General features: G+C 46.4%; 1 protein-coding gene across 1 annotated transcript in view; it reads left to right on the top strand.

Annotated features, from left to right (window-relative positions):
- Positions 1-19,329, top strand: part of LOC126287991 (serine/arginine repetitive matrix protein 2-like) — a 44,859-nt gene that overhangs the window by 15,249 nt on the left and 10,281 nt on the right. Inside the window, exons 4-7 of the mRNA XM_049984892.1 lie at positions 2,682-2,869; positions 2,954-3,698; positions 7,925-8,248; positions 8,291-8,803. Of these exons, the coding sequence (XP_049840849.1) occupies positions 2,682-2,869; positions 2,954-3,698; positions 7,925-8,248; positions 8,291-8,803 (1,770 nt within the window). The remainder of the gene's footprint in view (positions 1-2,681; positions 2,870-2,953; positions 3,699-7,924; positions 8,249-8,290; positions 8,804-19,329) is intronic.

Here is a 19,329-nt window from a genome sequence, read left to right as displayed (position 1 = left end):
CACTAGTTATGCCTTGTTAGATTACTTTTCAATAGTGGAGATTCAATAGATAGAGTGATGGCATGTGTTTGCATTTCAGACCCTGTAGAAAGATGTTTCGAAAGTTTTTAAGATTGTAGAAGCTAGTGGAAGTCTTTCTACATGTGACAACAGTGCTTTGTGAGTTCAGAATGTTTTGGAACCGGATGAATAAAAAAATAGAGGAAAATTAAAATAGTGGTTTTAATGCTTTTGGTGGTCTACATAGTCTCCCCACACTTGAGAACAATGCACGTAACATTCTTATACCGTGAGAAACTCTCAAGAAAACTTTTCTATGGGGTGTTACTAAAATCACAACTGACATTGTCTTGAATGTCAGTTATGTCATCAAAGTGGTGATCCTTTGTGTGAATTTCTGCACTTCGTCATTTAGTGTTAGATTCCTATTCAGTAGGTCAAGTCTCGTTTTTTGAGTATCAGTTTCCCACATTTAGCATTTCAGGCAAGCCTTAGCAGGCATCCACGCATTGTTATATGTTTTCAGGAATCAAGTTATGTGAGAGAAACTCTGCACATGGAACTTCCTGACAGATTAAAACTGTGTACCGGACTGAGACTCGAACTCAGGACCTTTGTCTTTTGCGGGCAAGTGCTCTACCATCTGAGCTACCTAAGCACGACTCACGCCCCGTCCTCACAGCTTTAATTCCTCTAGTACCTCGTCTCCTACCTTCAAAATTTCACAGCAGCTTTCCTGCGAATCCACGAAAGGCAGAGGTCCCGAGTTCGAGGCTCGGTCCGGCACACAGTTTTAATCTGCCAGGAAGTTTCATATCAACGTACACTCCGCTGCAGAGTGAAAATCTCATTCTGGAAACATCCCCCAGGGTTTGGCTAAGCCATGTCTTCGCAATATCCTTTTTTTTCAGGAGTGCTAGTTCTGCAAAGATCGCAGGAGAGCTTCTGTGAAGTTTGGAAGGTAGGTGGCCAGGTACTGGCGGAATTACAGCTGTGAGGACAGGGCGTGAGTCGTGCTCGGGTAGCTCAGACGGTAGAGAACTTGCCCACAATAGGCAAAGCTCCCGAGTTTGAGTCTTGGTCCGGCACACAGTTTTAATTTGCCAGGAAGTTTCGTATCAATACACACTCAGCTGCAGAGTGAAAATCTCTTTCTGGAACTCTGCACATGTTTTTCTGTTCTTCGAAATACTTTGGAGAATATCTCCAAGTCCTAATTTAGAAATGTTGTTCCTTTACCATATGTGACACAACAATGTATGGACACTCTACAGCTGCTCTTCCGCTATTTAACACTGTCAGGTCACAAATAACTGGTGGAATGCAAATCTACAGTTTACAGTTGTTAGTTCGAGCTGGCAATGCAGTTACTATAGTTATATGCGGAGCTTTTTGGACCAACAGTTTATTTTTTCTCTTCCAAGTCCTATGCTGTGTGTAGCTGCATGCCCTCAGGAAATGGCTGTAGTTTGCCCTTGCTTTCAGCTGTTCACAATACCTGCACAGCAAGGCCATTTTGGTTAGTGTTACAAGTCCAGATCAGTCAATCATCCAGACTGTTGCCCCTGCAACTACTGAAAAGGCTGCTGCCCCTCTTCAGGAACCACACGTTTGTCTGGCCTCTTAACAGATACCCCTCCGCTGTGGTTGCACCTACGGTACGGCTATCTGTATCGCTGAGGCACTCAAGCCTCCACACCGAAGGCAAGGTTCAAGTGGCTCTGAGCACTATAGGACTTAACTTCTGAGGTCATCAGTCCCCTAGAACTTAGAACGACTTAAACCTAACTAACCGAAGGACATCACACAGATCCATGCTCGAGGCAGGATTCGAACCTGTGACCGTAGCAGCCGCGTGGTCCTAGTCTGAAGCCCAACGACAGGGTCTGTGATTCATGGGGGGAGGATATAAGATGAACATCAACAAAAGCAAAATGAGGATAATGGAATGTAATCGAATTAAGTCGAGTGATGCTGAGGGAATTAGATTAGCTAATGAGGCACTTAAAGTAGTAAAAGAGTTTTGCTATTTGGGGAGCAAAATAACTGATGAAGGTTGAAGTAGAGAGGATATAAAATGTAGACTGGCAATGGCAAGGAAAGCGTTTCTGAAGAAGAGAAATTTGTTACCATCGAGTATAGATTTAAGTGTCAGGAAGTCGTTTCTGAAAGTATTTGTGTAGAGTGTAGCCATGTATGGAAGTGAAATGTAGACGATAAATAGTTTAGACTAGAAGAGAATAGAAGCTTTCGAAATGTGGTGCTACAGAAGAATGCTGAAAATTAGATGGGTAGATCACATAACTAATGAGGAGGTATTGAATAGAATTGGGGAGAAGAGGAGTTTGTGGCACAACTTGACTAGGAGAAGGGATCGGTTGGTAGGACATGTTCTGAGGCATCAAGGGATCTGCAATTTACTATTGGAGGGCACCTTGGAGGGTAAAAATTGTAGAGGGAGACCGAGAGATGAATCCACTAAGCAGATCCGAAGGATGTAGGTTGAGGTAGGTATGGGAGATGGAGAAACTTGGACAGGATAGAGTAGCATGGAGAGCTGCATCAAAGCAGTCTCAGGACTGAAGACCACAACAATAACAACAGCAAGAGTTTATTTTTTGCATAGGTGAGATGTTCGTAGAAAATTACAGCTAATTGTACACTCTGTGGTGTCTGTTCAGTTGAAGGAGAGGAGGAGCAAGAGCGAGCCGCCGCCCGCCACCAGCTCGTCGACGGCCAGCTGGGTGTCGGTAGCGGCCAGGTCCCCGCCGGCGCCGGCGTCGCCCACGCGCTCCCCGTCGAGCCGCAGGATCCGCAGCGCCAAGGCGCCGGGCCCGCCGCCTGTGGTGGAGGGCCCCACCGGGCCCAGGCCGCGCCAGGCGCGCACGCACAGCGCGGGGGACGCGGAGGCGCGCCGCGCGCACGGGGCCGCCCCGCTGTCGCGCGCGGCCAGCTCCGCGTCGCTGGCCGACTACCCGGCCTACGTGGCCGAGCTGCTGCACTCGTCGCAGCGGTCGGCGCGCTTCCGCGAGCTGCGCAGCTTCTACTGCAGCCTGGAGCGGCTGGGCCAGCTGGAGCGCGCCACGTCGGCGGGCGACGTGCGCGCGCACGCTCGGCTGCCGGCCGGCTCGCTCGTCGTCGACGTGGAGCGCTGGCGGCGGCTGCGCGCGGCAGAGCGCGCCGACGAGGAGCTGCGCCGCCTGCGCAGCAGCCTGCGCGCCGCGCAGCGCGACCGCGGCCTGCTGTTCGCCGCCGCCGACGCGGAGCGCCTGCGCTGGCGGCCCGACCGCGGCCTGCGCTGCAAGGAGCGCTCCGTCGACGACCTGCGCCACGCCGTGCTCGAGGCCGGCGAGTCGCCGCGGCCGCCGTCGGCGGCGCGCCGGCGCGAGCTCGAGCTGGCGCGCGACGTGTACAAGCCGCTGTGGCGCGGCGCCTCCGTGCTCCACCTGGCGGGCAGCCTCAGCTCGGTGGCCGGCTCGCACCGCGGCCGCGCCGTCGTCGACGCCCGACACTGCGGCGCCGCCGGCTCGCGGTCCCCGCCGCCCGCTCTCGGCCGCCGCCACTACGAGGGCATCGGCAGCCGCCTCTGGAGCAGCCTCTCCGTGGAGCAGGTGGCCGCGCTCAAGACGCAGCTCACGGAGATCTACGGCGGCGACGAACCCGCGGCCGCTTCCCCTACGAGGCGCCAGCGCCTGCAGGTAACGGCACTTCTCATTCCAAGTAGTCCCATTGTCTCACTCATGCTGAAAACGTGTTTAACTTGAGTCAGACTCTGTACAAATGGTCCATAGCAAAACTCTAAGTACATGTTCTTCCGGATTTCGCCACTAACTACATATAAAAATCGGTAACTAACTAAAAGTTTCGTTTCTTATACACTACTTCCCATGATAATTGCTACCTCACGAAGATGACGTGCTGCAGACGCGAAATTTAACCGACAGGCAGAAGATGCTGTGATATGCAAGTGATTAGCTTTTCAGAGCATTCACACAAGGTTGGCGCCGGTGGCGACACATACAACGTGCTGACATGAGGAAAGATTCCAACCGATTTCTCATGCACAAACAGCAGTTGACCGGCGTTGCCTGGTGAAACGTTGTTGTGATGCCTCGTGTAAGGAGGAGAAATGCGTATCATCACGTTTCCGACTTCGATAAAGGTCGCATTGTTGACTGTTGGGATTGCGGTTTAACGTATCACGACATTGCTGCTCGCGTTGCTCGAGATCCAGTGACTGTTAGCGGAATATAAAATCGGTCGGTTCAGGAGGACAATACGGAACGCCGTGCTGGATCCCAACGGCCTCGTATCACTAGCAGTTGAGATGACAGGCATCTTATCCAAATGGCTGTGACGGATCGTGCAGCCAAGTCTCGATCCCTGAGTCAGCAGATGGGGACGTTTGCAAGACAACAACCATCTGCACTAACAGTTCGACGACGTTTGCAGCAGCGTGGACTATCAGCACGGAGACCATGGCTGCGATTACCCTTGACGCTGCATCACACACAGCAGCGCCTGTGATGGTGTACTCAACGATGAACCTGGGTGCACGAATTTTTTCGGATTAATCCAGGTTCTGTTTACAGCATCATGATGGACGCATCCGTGTTTGGCGACATCGCGGTGAACGCACATTGGAAGCGTGTATTCGTCATCGCCATACTGGCCTACCACCGGGCATGATGGAATGTTGTGCTATTGGTTACATGTCTTGATCACCTCTTGTTCGCATTCACGGCACTCTGAACAGTGGACGTTACATTTCAGATGTGTTACGACCCCTGGCTCTACCCTTCATTCAATACCTGCGAAACCCTACATTTCAGCAGGATAATGCACGACCGCATGTTGCAGGTCCTGTACGGGCCTTTCTGGATACACAAAAAGTTCGACTGCTGCCCTGGCCAGCACCTTACCCAGATCTCTCACCAACTGAAAACGTCTGATCAATGGTGGCCGTGCAACTGGCTCGTCACAATACGCCAGTCACTACTCTTGATGAACTGTGGTATCGTGTTGAAGCTGCATGGGCAGCTGCACCTGTACACGTTATCCAAGCTCTGTTTGACTCAATGCCCAGGCGTATCAAGGTCGTTATTACGGCCAGAGGTGGTTGTTCTGGGTACAGATTTCTCAGGATCTATGCACCCAAATTGCGTGAAAATGTAATCACATGTCATTTCTAGTATAATATATTTGTCCAGTGAATACCAGCTTATCATCTGCATTTCTTGTTGGTGTAGCAATTTTAATGGCCAGTAGTGTATATTCAGTAAAGTAAACGAAAGAAAGCAGAAACTCAAAAAATGAAAACATTACATAATCACAGCGTAGTACCAAGAAGTACACACTTGAAAATGGGAATCATTTCCGGAAACGCATCGTGAACAGTATGAATGAAAAGAAAATCGTGACTGTGTAATGTTAAGTGAGCTTCACTGCCCCTTTTTTTTAAAACTAATTTGTGTCTGATTTTATTCTGATGATCTCAGTAATTTATGTAAATACAGTAAATGTAAATTTGATTCAAAAAGTACTTGAAGTGAAGCGCAGCGGGACAGCAACAAACTCTTTAGCGCGCAATCATCGTAACTATAGTAGTTGTTAATCTTCGAGTATGGACTCTAAAAAGAAAGACAATTGATTTATTAAAAAAAAAGAGAAAGCTGTTAATCTGTATCTTGTGGAAAGCGGACGTGTTGCTAAGCCGTTTCTCAGAACGTTTTGTTACATTTAATGAAAATTGATATTTTAGTGATAAAACCGAGTAAAGTATGTGTAAGAGTTGCCAAACATTTATGTATACAAATTTTCTTGAATTGAAGAATAGAAATATCTTGTTTTTGGAAATGGAGTTGAACTTCATTGTCGTCTCCGTCTATCAGTCGACAGAATTTATGGTGCTGAACTTCACTGACCAATTTTGTTGTAGCAGGACGTGTAGTTTGAAGGAAGTTTGTGTGCTAAGCACTCTCCTTTTCTCGCTAAAAGCAGATTGCTATTTGATCTTAGTTACTTACAACAGTGGCCCTTAGATATGAAAAGCTACGATAACTTGGGCTCAAAGCTATCCGCAATACGGCCAATCATTCAAGGTGGCAGCAACCAAAATTCAGGTACCAGTTACGACTTAACGTAAAAAACTCAATAAAAAATCAATCTCTCTCTCTCTCTCTCTCTCTCTCTCTCTCTCTCTCTCTCTCTCTCTCTCTCCAAACACATATATAAATGTTCATATTATTAAAAGAAAGTCATTTTATAACCATTTATAACGGACAAAATCAGAAGACAGTTTTATTTGTGGTTGATGCGCTTTATACATAGGCGCGTCTGCTCGAGGGTAAGGGTTTTAGTATTTTAGTAATTTTAAGAAAATCTGGACGCATGAAAATGTGTCTCTGATGTCTTAATAAATATTGAATTTTGTTCATTTTAGTAAATTTAATTTGTTTTTATTGTTTTGAATAGGCACCTAAAATTATTTATTAACGTTAGGAAAATAACCTTATAACAACATAAGTAAAAGACAACCATTCGCAGGTGATTTAAGTTGTTTCTATAGTTTATAATATTCCCTTTGTAAGAAAAGTTCCGGGACAGGTTGTGTATATATTACCTTTTGGATGCAAGCAGGGAAATTGTCAACTGCAATGCTTGTAAGCTCATTTCTCACAGCCGGTTGGATGTCTGCGATATCTTAATGAAGCTTTCCTTTCAATTGCCATTTCACTCGCGGAAACAAGGTAAATAGGAAGGCGAGACGTTAGGCGAATATGGCGGACATGGGAAAGCAAAAACAGAATATCTGGCCAGGTACGCGGTAACAGTGCAGTGAGTGGTCTTGCACTGTCATACTGTAAGAACCATTCGTGAGACTACCACATATCAGGTTGGCGACGTAGAATTGGTCGTGACAAACGTTTCCACACTTCGATGTAAAGAGTTTGGTTCACTGTTTGTCCTGGAGGAACATACTGATGGTGAACTGATCCTTTAGTATCAAAGAATGCGATCAACATTACCTTTGTTCTCGAAAATCGTCGTTTTGGCTTTTTTCGAGGATGGTGACCCAGGACAGCCATTCAGCACTTCGACACTTCGTTTGAGGGTTATACTGGTAACACCAACTTTCATAGCTAGTCCTTGTCAGAAATGTGGGAACACATCTGACTCCATCCAGTAGTTCAGCAGAAATTCTTCGTCTTTCCTCTTTCTGTTAATCTGTTAGGGACGAGTTTTGCATAAAGTTTTCGTTTCCCTTACTCTTCATGTGAAATCTTACGGTGCGTATCAAGATTAAAATAAAGTTGTTCTGATACTGCACGCATATGGACATGGCAGTCTTCTTGCAATAACTGCCTTACACGCCCCACGTTTGCATCGGTATGTGTTGCAGACGGGCGACCAGCTCTTGGATCGTCTTGCACTGAATCTCTGCCTTCACGTAACCTTTTGTGCCACTCGAAAACACGACTTCTTGAAAGTGCCTCGCCTGAATATGCATGCTTAATCATTATCCACGTTTAAATGGGGGTTTTCTCGAGCTTATCGTGGAGCTTAATGTTCAGTTGTTGTTCACAGTCAGCATCTAATCCAAGAACCCAAACAGTGTGTTGAAAAGCACAGCCCTGTCATATAGAGAATTTCCGCGGGGACGTGGGCGAGGTTATTTCAAGGATGCACACATACCAGGTAACATAAAAGCTAACTTTGTTCCTTTTTATTATTGCAACTTAGAAATAAAAAAACCTGCCCTGGAACTTTTCTGACAAAAGGAGTATAAAAATCGCTTTGCTTCATACATTCAGTTGTCCGGATATGTGAATGACTTACAATAACAATTAGTCCGGTTAATCGAGTCTCCACTGGAAAGCAAATAAGCGTAAGCAGTGGCTCATCGCCGGACGTGGTGTGGCAGGTACGCCGCAACTCGGCCATCGGGCAGGAGCAGCTGATGGACCCCGTGCTGCGCCAGAGGAGCGAGGCGCGCCGCGGCAAGTCGGAGTCGCTGGCGGCGCTGCCGTCGCTGTCGGAGGCGGAGAAGCGCCGGCTGTCGCTGAGCCTGAGCCGCGAGGCGGCCGACCGGCGCCGCGGCGCGCGCTCCCCCAGCCCCACCGACGCCACGTCGCCGCGCACCTGCTACTCGCTGGACGTGTCCGCCGCCGAGGAAGAGGCCGGCGGCGGCCGCGCCAAGAACGGCGACTTCCTGCTGGTGCTGGCGCCGCGCGGCCAGCAGCGCGCCGTGCGCGAGTGGGCGCGCAGCCAGCGCGCCTCCGCCAGCGAGACCGAGGCGGAGGCGGAGGCGGAGGCGGAGACCGGGAGCGCCAGCTCGGAGGCGTCGGCGCGCACCGTCATCCACGTGCCGGACAGGGACAAGGGCAGAGGCGAGGCGAGGCTGGACGCGGAGACGGCGGCGGCGCGCTCCGCGGCGCGCAGGCGGGACGCTAGGGCGGTGACGCGCCACGAGCCGGAGGCGGAGGAGCGCGCGTCGCCGTGGGGCGGCGCCGGCCTGCCGCCGGAGCCGCCGCCCAGCCGCAGCGTCAGCGAGGAGCGGCCGCGCCAGCCGCAGCGCGAGGAGGAGGCGGCGTCGCGCAAGAGGGCGCGCAGCGCGCCGCCGGCGGCCGACGCGGGAACCGAGGACGGGGACGCTGCGCCTGCTCGCCACCTCGACGGCGGCGACGCGGCCGCCAGGGGGTTCCCCTCGCAGTCCTGCGCCGACCTGCGCGAGCTGTTCGGCGAGACTCGGCGCTTCACGGCGCCGCCCGTGCGCCCGGATCACTGCCGCCGCTGGCTACAGGTTCGTTTACTCTCCGCAATTGGTGGACCTAGAGAAAGTATCCGGCAATGTAAGATGGAGTAACAAATGTGGCATATTCGAAAGAATGCCCATTAAAAGCAGAAAGAAACCAATTTATTTTCAATTCTTGATGTAATAATTTACCAACAGCCGTATGTATTGTAGAAATTTGTTTTATTTTATGTACTTCCATGTGCTACCAGTTTGATGCCATCTTCAGACCCCACTCGTCATAGTCTAAAATCGCAATACACGGAAGCAGTCATATAACTGGATCCGTGAATCAAATCGTCGTGCAACAGCTCTTGGTGGCCAGGCGACACAGACTGGATCAACGAAGAAGAATTTATTTTAAGTTCCATCTCTTCCCATCGATAATGTACCTACATTAATTAGGTTTACGTCGAGCTCTCGAGCGTTGTAAGAGGTCATTCGTTGCCACTGCCGAACTTTACGCACTTTCACCGATGTATGACGCGTCATACTAACGCATTCCTCTGAAGCTTAAGTACAAAATGCTTATTGTGGGGCCCAAATTAATTCAATATTATAACCAGTCTGCACAAAGGTCGCCTGCCTCGCTTTGACCTGCAGTACAGAGTAAAACATTCTTTATATCCAAAAGCAATAATGCATACTCCTTAGTACCTAACTGTATTTCGAGATCCGACCTTTAGAAGGAAGATATATACCGTTAACAGCCAATACACCGTCTCAAGCATCTTTTTTACCCATCATCTCCAGGTGACTAACAGCTACACACTGTGGTACAAAGTTTCTTCCTAGTGAGTACATTAATGCTCTCTAAAGTGCCACACTCGCCTACAAAATTAAAAAGCTACTAAGCAGAATTCGTCATTCAAGCATGTGAGCTCACTAAAAACTCTAGTGGGCTTTCCGTATTGTTGTTCATAAACGAGCACTATCTTACAGCAAAATTGTAAAAGACATTAAACCTTTTTTTCTGAGTGAAAGACTAATCCACGATTATTGTAACTAACGTAGTGGTGAAATTAACTATGTCAAAAATACATTTCCTGCCGTTTTATTTTCCAATGCGCAGAAATGGCGCCTGGCATTCAGAAGACAACTCCACCAAAACTACAAGACATTCTGGGAACAGGATCACATAAGTGTACAGGGCATCTCTATAGTTTTTAACTCTCATTACAAGTGCTCATTGTGGGCACCGTTACCTACAGGTGCATTCTGTAACAATAAGAACTCTGCAAACCGTAAGCAGGCTTCCCCGCCACAATGGGACAGTGATACAGTTCAATAACATACGATGTATCCCCACTGGTTCTCTGATATGCTGCCGTGTAACGCGTATGTCCCAACGGTAGTGGAAAGCCTAAAACACCACCTGCACTCCAGAGGCCATGTGACGTGATCCTACAGCCGCGAGGGCTGCCACTAGACTCCCTGGCTTTCGCGAGCTGCAAGTAGCTCCACGACATTATTTAAGCTTTCAGAGCCTTCTCATCCAGTTTGCTCCGAATCAGTTGCAGGCACTTACATTGGCTATTTCCTGCTCCCACTAATAGCACTTCTTCGTGGTTTGATATTTCGGTATTTTATTTCGAAGAGGCACTCGAAAACACCTACCTTCATGAGAGACTTACCAGCCCCTAAGACAAACCGCTGAAACTAATTTCGAAAGTCGAAACCGTCAGCTTCAGGCTAGGTAGAGCTCCCTTCCACCGGAAAACGGCTCAAGAGCCCGAATCCCAAGAGGACATCCCCTTGACATGACTGGAAACGATATGTTACACATCAGATTATAACATTTCTCGAGAGACATTTCAAAACTGTTCTCGATGAAAACAGGAATAAGATGAGATTATCTCCCTCCAGTACTCGTAAGCCGTTTCTCTGAGAAAGTCATAGAGATATGCTCTCCTATGTTACACATCAGATTATAACATTTCTCGAGAGACATTTCAAAACTGTTCTCAATGAAAATAGGAATAAGATAGCGACATCTCCCTCCAGTACACGTAATCCGTTTCTCCGAGGAAGTCATAGAGATACGCTCTCCTACCTTTGCTTGCGATTTAACGATCTTCAACAAGCGAGCTTATGTAGTGCTAAGACGGAGAACTCGTCTTCGGAAGGACAGCGTTTGAAATGAATGTCCTGCTACCCAGATTGAGGTCTTCCCTGATTTCCCTTCGTCGCTTAAAGCAAAGCCCGGATGAAAACAGACTCCACCAGTTTCCACATCTTTTATCCTCCTCCATCTGTAATGACGTCATCGTCGATGGGGTGTTAAATCATAACCCTACTTCCTTCCTTCCTTCCTTCCTTCCTTTCAACAACAATCACTCGTAACGTTACAGCAGTTCCATAACAAGTTGAACACTTTGAAGAGGCTGCAAAATTAACAGAAATGTATGTTACATTTGAAAAGACCGGACATAAGTAATACTTCTGCCAAAAGGAATATTTATAAAAAAATAATACGGCGCGATCAATCAGTTAAACAACGCAATTGTCTAAGTGAAATCACTAAGGAAAATGATAATGAAAGAAACAATAGTGGAGTCTGTTGCAAAATATAAAAATCAGAACACCATAGCAACGCACTAATACAGCACTCCGTCTTCAGGCGACAAGTGGCCCATCGGGACCATCCGACCGCCGTGTCATCCTCAGTTGAGGATGCAGATAGGAGGGGCGTGTGGTCATCACACTGCTCCCCAGGTCGTTATAATGGTTTTCTGTGACCAGAGCCACTACTATTCGGTCGAGTAGCTCCTCAATTGGCATCACGAGGATGAGTGCACCCCGAAAAATGGCAACAGGGCATGGCGGCCTGGATGGTCACCCATCCAAGTGCTAGGCACGCCCGACAGCGCTTAACTTCGGTGATCGCACGGGAACCAGTGTATCCACTGCGGCAAGGCTGTTGTGACCTATACAGTGTGAAGAAAAAATGCATCACTCGGAGGTGGGCATGTGATTCCTCATCCAGATTAAAGTTCATGCAGCAAAAACAGATCGGGTGCATTTTCAAAACACATGTATGAAAACTGGGAGCTGGCAACACTGTTGCATCGTACAGCGCATCGGGATTTACAGAGGAAGGTATAGCACCCCATAGTACCTAACCTCCCGTCGAGTTAACTGAATACTGCAGGGGACATCAAACCCGCATACACCGTGGAGCAATGTTTCGAATCCTCGGCCGCTTCCTCTTGTATTTCTTAGACGTCCGTTCCCTAGTTATCCTCGTTTATCAGCAGGACTTTGTTTTGTCACTTGGTAGTAGCGTAAACTGTATGCATGTGTGTGCTAATCGCGCAGAGCCCTACTGTAACTGGTTTTGACAACTACTTGTAGAGCGGCTTCCCGATATATTACGCAAACGATGAATACGTCAAAATGCTACTGATGCTGGGTGCATCCGATAACCAAAATGCTGGAGCAGCTGCTGCTGCTCTTGTATTTTGCACGGTACCCCCAAAGGTGGCATCCCGATAAGAATATTTTTCGTCGCCTGGAACAACGCCTTTGGGAAACCGGTGACATTCGTCCACAAATGATGGACAGGGTTCGTCCAAGGACTAGACGTACACAACTAACATAGGACATGATTCTTGAAAGCGTTCACCAATCACCTCAGCGAAGTACCCTTGTTATTGCAGGGGTTCTTACACGTTAACTCAACACCTACGGCCAGAAAACCGCATTTGACGAATACAGTTCTGTCAATGGCTTTCGCAGCAAGCAGGAGATAACGAACATTTTATAAATAACGTGATGTGAACTGACGAATTGTCGGCCTCCACAACAGCTGTCATTGGTCGGAACACAACTCACACTCAACAGTGAGCCTGGCTTTCAGGCACGCGGTGGCATAAAACTGTGTGCTGGAATCGGAGGAGGAGTGCTATTGAGCGCTTCCTATTGCTGGACAAATTGAGTGCGCCCCTGTATCGTACGTTTCTTTACAATAATTTGTGTAATGCTTTAGAAAACATGCCACTTGATCTTCGGCGACACCTATGGTTTCCGTATGATGGTGCAGCGCCACACTTTGGAATGAATGTACGTAACTGTGTAAATGAAGCGTTTCTAGGGAAATGGATTGGTTGTGGAGGTCCAGTATTCTGACCTCCACGTTCCCCGGACCTTAACCTACTAAATTTTTGTTTATGGGGACACAAGTTTGTAGTACTCCACCCACGGAGATACATGACCTAATAGTTCGCGTGCATGTCACTTAGGCAATTGTGGATGGGGCACTGTTGCTTAGGGTCCAGTAAAGTATGATCCAGCGAGTAGCAAAGTGTTTACCAATGCAAGGTAGATGCTTTGAGCATCTTCTCTAAAGTGAACGTTGCTCGTACGTGTACGAGCCGGCTCAGTGAAGATAACCCTAGACGTCAAATGTAGAGAATAGAACTATTGTGCTTAGCATAATGAGCAATCTAGTTTATCTAATTGAATACTGGATCCCCTGTTATTTCCTAGTAGTCGTTTAGGTTCAAATGGCTCTGAGCACTGTGGGACTGAACAGCTGAGGTCATCAGCCCCCTAGAACTTATAACTACTTAAACCTAACTAACCTAAGGACATCACAAATATCCATGCTCGTGGCAGGATTCGAACTTGCGACCGTAGAGTAGTCGTTTAGGTCTGTAAGAATTTCACGTTACGTCTTATTGCCTAAATATAGGTAACAGTATTAGAAGGAAATACACAAGATACCACATTTTTCATTGTATGTATAAACTGGATAAAATTTGATGCTTTAAATGAAAAATAAAAACGTATGGCGTGAACGCGATTCGAACGTCAGCGAGTCTTTATGTCTTTTCCCGCTGCATTGCTTTGTCTCCCTGAGCTAATGAGACAGCTCCGGGATGATGCCAAGTTCATGCTTGTTATTGGCCATGCTGCACTGCAGTCGCAACGTAGCCAGAGCCTCGTTTCTTAAACCGTGTTTCTACTAAACCTATTGATGGGACTAGGTTTTCCTACATATCCTTTTATCTTCAATTGGGATGAGGAATCGCATGCCCACCGCAAAGTGCGGCTTTTTCTTTTTTTTCACCCTATGTATCTAAAACAATAAATGTGTCTCTAGACACACAGAGCCAAAGCATTTCAAATTTACCATTGAGTAAGACTACTACTTTGCACTGCAACACATTCAACATATTTTGAATTGGTGTAACAAACTTTACACACAGAACAAAATTTATACTGAAAATTCAGAGGCCAGAATGGATAAAAAATGGTTCAAATGGCTCTGAGCACTATGGGACTTAACGTCTGAAGTCATCAGTCCTCTAGAACTTATAACTACTTAAACCTAACTAACCTAAGGACATCACACACATCCATGCCCGAGGCAGGATTCGAACTTGCGACCGAAGCGGTCGCGCGATTCCAGACTGTAGCGCCTAGAACCGCTCGGCTACCCCGGCCGGCAAAATTCGTAAAAGTTTGGTTTTTACTAATAGTAAATTAAAAGATACAACAGCAAAGACTTTTACAGATACAGATTTACATACACAGATTACAGTTTAATGGATGTAGGAAGGGAACGAATGTAGACTAATTCACTGAACAGACAGATGTATTGTATGACTGCAGTACTCAGAAACAGACGAGGAAATTGACTGAGATGAAAAATGTAAAACTGGCAGTCACCTCATTACAAGCCATACAGAATCGGGAAATTTTTCGAAACAAAGTTTCCGATCCGAAGGGCAATCTGCCAGGAGGAAAAAATCTCAAAGAAAGGACTGGACGGCTTAGCGCCAAGTGAAAAATTAGGTATTGGCACTAGAACAAGTTTTTTATTCTCTGTCTTGATTGCTTTAAATTTTTAAAATGACCGGTTCGATATGAACCATCCTCAGGTCTGATTGTAACGGTTACGAGGGTAAACTATCTAATTTATCAACAAAATTTACATGCTACGTCACAGGATATTTCTGTCGTAACCGATACAGCCAGATCGGAGGATGGTTCACCGAAATCGATCATTTAAAAAAAAAATAAAAGCAGTCGAGATGGACAAATAACCAATGATTTAGAAATTTCTTCCAGGAAATTATGTCAGTTTTTCTAATTGCCGTAGAATGAAAGGAATATGAGCACAAACAAAGGCAAACCAACGTTTGTGCGTACAAAATCTAATAATAGTAATAACCTGCCCGGATAGACGTGCGTGTTAAAACGCCACTTCCGGGACGGGGAATGCGTCGGCCGCGGATAGAATCCTGTCAGCCGGATTAACGACGCGGTCGTCAGTAATGGAGATGCGCGCATCATGGAAGCATCTCATAACAGTTTGCTGCGGTACATGACATACCTGAGCCTCGTCGAAAATCGAATTCAGTTCTGGAGCACTCAGACCACGATTCTGTTGACTCACAAGTCGTGGATATCAATCATCCTATGCATCTGTCGAGAGTGGATGGCCTGTGTGGTACAAGTCCTCAACACTACCTGTCAGTTGGGACCGATTCCACGTCTGCACCACATCACTTTGACACCGGCGCACATGTTGCACAAATTTGCTAGTTTACAAGCTTTCTGTGCGCTGTTGTCTTTCGTGGCGTGATGGATGTTCAGTCTTTTGTTCCAAAGACCTCTAATGCGTCCCCAATGATGTTTTACATTTAAATGAAATGCTGCAGTCTATTCGATTGGGACGTTTTACCCGTAGGTAGCACTCACGATCACTTCCTGTATGTTTACACACGATGTCAGAAACAGTCACAATATCAACAGAACTACACGACATATCAAGATAATGCAACACTTTTACTGATGTATGTATGTGTTGGCTGCTGGCCTAATTAGCTGTTATGCAAACAAGAGGTGATGGTGTTGTGGCAGCTGCCGAGAATTCTTCCGGGTTGTATGGCCGTGGTCCATGGAACTCTTCTATCCCTGACTTTTCGTCCAAAGCTACGTTGGACATCTTCGAAGGTGCTCCTGGTTGTGATGAGTCTTGCCGACTGACGAGTCGGACGTCGAAGAACGCCCTAAATACCGTGGAAAGTTGGCGTGGTCTGGATTTCACGTGATAGCAGAGATAAACCTTGTCAAGGATAAAATATAACTATAGATCATAATACGTCAAATATATAAACTTCTCATCGATTCTGTAGCGCCACTGTCGATATATCGCTGAGTTTCATGGCTTCTTCTATTCCGTTAAAATTATCCCCATGTTTATATATTTCGATGGCTGCTCTATATAGCCGTGGATAGTAGTTTGTCATAGTACATAAAACTACAGTTTCCGAAAATTTCACTACGTGATCATCTGATTGAAGAGCATGTTCCACCTCGGCCGATTTGTCTGTTTTCCCTAGTCGGCAAATACTTTTATGTTCCTTCAACCGTGTGTTCACACTTCTCTTTGTAGTTCCAATGTAGACCCTACCACATATACACGGAATCTTGGACACACCACTTGCAGACACATGGGGACGTGTATCCTTAAAGGAACGAAGTGATAGACCAATTTTCTTATTTGGTCTGAAAATCGGTCGAACGTTATGTTTCAAATAAAATCTTGTCGATTTGATCCGTTACTTTTCTGATGAAGGGTAGAGAAACCGTGTTCTTCCATCGCTGTGACCTATCGTTGTCCTTAGGCCTCACGTTATTCGGTCGCAAAACTCTATTTCCTTACTACAGTACCCATTCTTCTCAAAGCCTGCTTTAGATGTTTTAACTCTGCGTCCAGGTATTCCGTCGCAAAAATAAGCTATCGAAATATATAAACATGGAGATAATTTTAACAGAAAAGAAGAAGCCATGAAACTCAGCGATATGTGGGCAGTGGCGCTACAGAATCGATAAGAAGTTTTTATCTTTGAGTACTATGATCGATAGTTACATTTTATCTTTGACAAGGTTTACCTCTGCTGTCACGTGAAATCCAGACCACGCCCACTTTCACGGTATTTAGGCCGTTCTTCGACGTCCAACTCATCAGTCGGCAAGGCTCAGCACAACCAGGAGCACTTCCAAAGATGTCCACCGTAGCTTTGGACGAAACGCCATAGATAGAAGAGTTCCATGGACCACGGCCATACAACCCGGAAGAATTCTCGGCAGCTGAAACATCCGGTCGTGAAAGCCTTCATGGGCTTGTGTATCAATTAGCAACCCTAGGTGCAAGGTTAATATGACGATGATGAATGTAATGTGAGAAACTTCGTTCTCCTCTGATCAACCACACGTGTCATCGTTGATGCTGTAGACAGGAACGACACCCGCCGGAGAAGAAGACGATGTGCCACTGCTGTGTCCACTGATGTCAGGAACAGCAATGTGGCATGCATCTCCCTGCTGCAGCGTCAAGGGTGTCGTGGACTTTGCGAGCCCGTGACTTCAGTGTTGTGTTTCCAACCACAAATATTTTAGCCATGGGTTTTCCGGCCATCAAAGGACACCGCAACTGTGGAGAAGGCTCTGGCCTGAAAAGCCATGGTGCAAATCTGGTTGGACGGAAATACCACCGTAGATTCCGCGCAAGTTACGGTGACCGATGCGCTGTGCCCAATTTTTCGCCCAACGCAAAGGAGAGGACGACAATCTTTGCCACTTTCGGCCAGACGACGATGATAGAATCGAAGCGCGCGATGTGCGATCTTTCTCACACGATTTCACATAAATTATTCTGTAAAAATTTTGATTTTTGCGTTACTTATAGCTTTATATGTCAGCTTCATGCTGTTCATTTCGTTAATGGCCATCGTTATTGTGTTATTTACGTGGAACTAAGACACTGCGCTAAATTCGAAAAAGTTTGCCATCGATAACAGTGGTCGCTATGATTTTGCGTTTGGTGCATATTATACAGTATGTTGCTGCGCATGAAATTTAGCTAACGTACTGAATTTTTCTGTAGGCTTGGGTGGAGGTCTCTATCCGACACCATTGTCAAGAAGATTAATTTAATGTCGCGCGCTCATTTGTTATGGCTCTAAGCACTATGGGACTTAACTTCTGAGGCCATCAGTCCCCTAGAACTTAGAACTACTTAAACCTAACTAATCTAAGGACATCACACACATCCATGTCCAAGGCAGGATTCGAACCTGCGACCGTGGCGGTCGCGCTGTTCCAGACTGAAGCGCTCGGTCACTCCGGCCGGCGCTCATTTGTTATCACGCCGCGCCAGCGATAAAGTCAGAGTGAAATATTCACAACATTCCTAATATGTCATAAACTATTTGAGATATCGAAATGAGATTTTAGCAAACGACGGCATGCAAAGAGAAGAGTACTTTTCTGTATGGGTATTATGCAAACTTAATTATCTACCGCGTAATTCCACCAACTACTGACTTTTTCGGCGGGTTTTGGAACAGTCTAAGTGAAGACATTACACGTTTAATTTTTACCGAGGATGTGCTATTTTATAAACAAATTTTAACACGGCAACAAGAGAAACGTGTAGGTTTAACTCAAAATTCGCCACTCATGATACTTCTCTGAAAGCTACAAGTAGTTAACAAACAAGGGGAAAATAAATCGTTGCGTTTTCAGCGAAATTCCTTTTCGATACTAACCAAAGCAGTGGTGACAGATCTTTTTAAATGGTCACCATGCAAGTGCGGGCGTGGAGGGGCTCCACTTAATGTTCAGAAAAAAATGTGGATGTAGGCTTCATTTTAAAACAAGAGAGAATGCGCGTAGGATCAAGAATTTGTTTAGCAGTTAGTCCGTCCTTCGTCTAACAGATTCAGATACAAATGATTTTATGGGTTTTTCGTAACGAAGCAATGCACTTATTTGATATTATTTGAAAATTCATCAGAAGATGAGAACAGTTACCAAAATCACTCTTGGTGCGAAAATAGCCAACATATGTACTATAAATGGCGGTATAGGGCAAATTCGCTTATTTATGCGTAGTTTATGTACCAGTGGCCGTACAGAACGACAATCATCTCTTATGTAAATTTCAACGAGCACGCGTAGATCAGCAGTTACGAAGGCAGATACATAGCGCCGGAATCAGTCGATTACTGAATACTGCAGAGGGATTGGTGAGTGTGAGTTGTGATGGAAGCGCGAACCATGATTCGACTATCAGCTGATTGAGGCCTGCCGTTCACTAACATCAACTGGAAGCTTACTGTGACTCAGCACCGCGCCTTTACAGACGAAAGATCTGCAGCCACAGAACACCGCATGTAAGAGTTGTTGCCAGCATTCCAGGCGAGGATGGTCTCCAAAGCTGAGAGTACGATAAGTTTGGCACAGCGCTTTGATAGTCTGGCGTAACGTCGTGAAAAATCCCACAGACGACCATTTCGTAACAGATTATTTACTTATTGTGAGGTGCACCGTGTTGCAGTATATACTACGATCAAAAAACAACAGCATACAGTTTTAATCTGCCAGGAAGTTTCAAAAAACAACATATATGCAGGGCGTTTCCGTGACTATGATACAAATTTTCAGAGTGATGGAGAAGGAAAATCTGTTGAGTTGAGGTACGGAACACTTGTTAGCGAAAGTTATTAGTGAAAATGAGA

The sequence above is a fragment of the Schistocerca gregaria genome, chromosome 1, assembly GCF_023897955.1.
Source record: "Schistocerca gregaria isolate iqSchGreg1 chromosome 1, iqSchGreg1.2, whole genome shotgun sequence".
NCBI lineage: Eukaryota > Metazoa > Arthropoda > Insecta > Orthoptera > Acrididae > Schistocerca > Schistocerca gregaria.
This window is presented reverse-complemented; position numbering and strand designations above follow the sequence as displayed.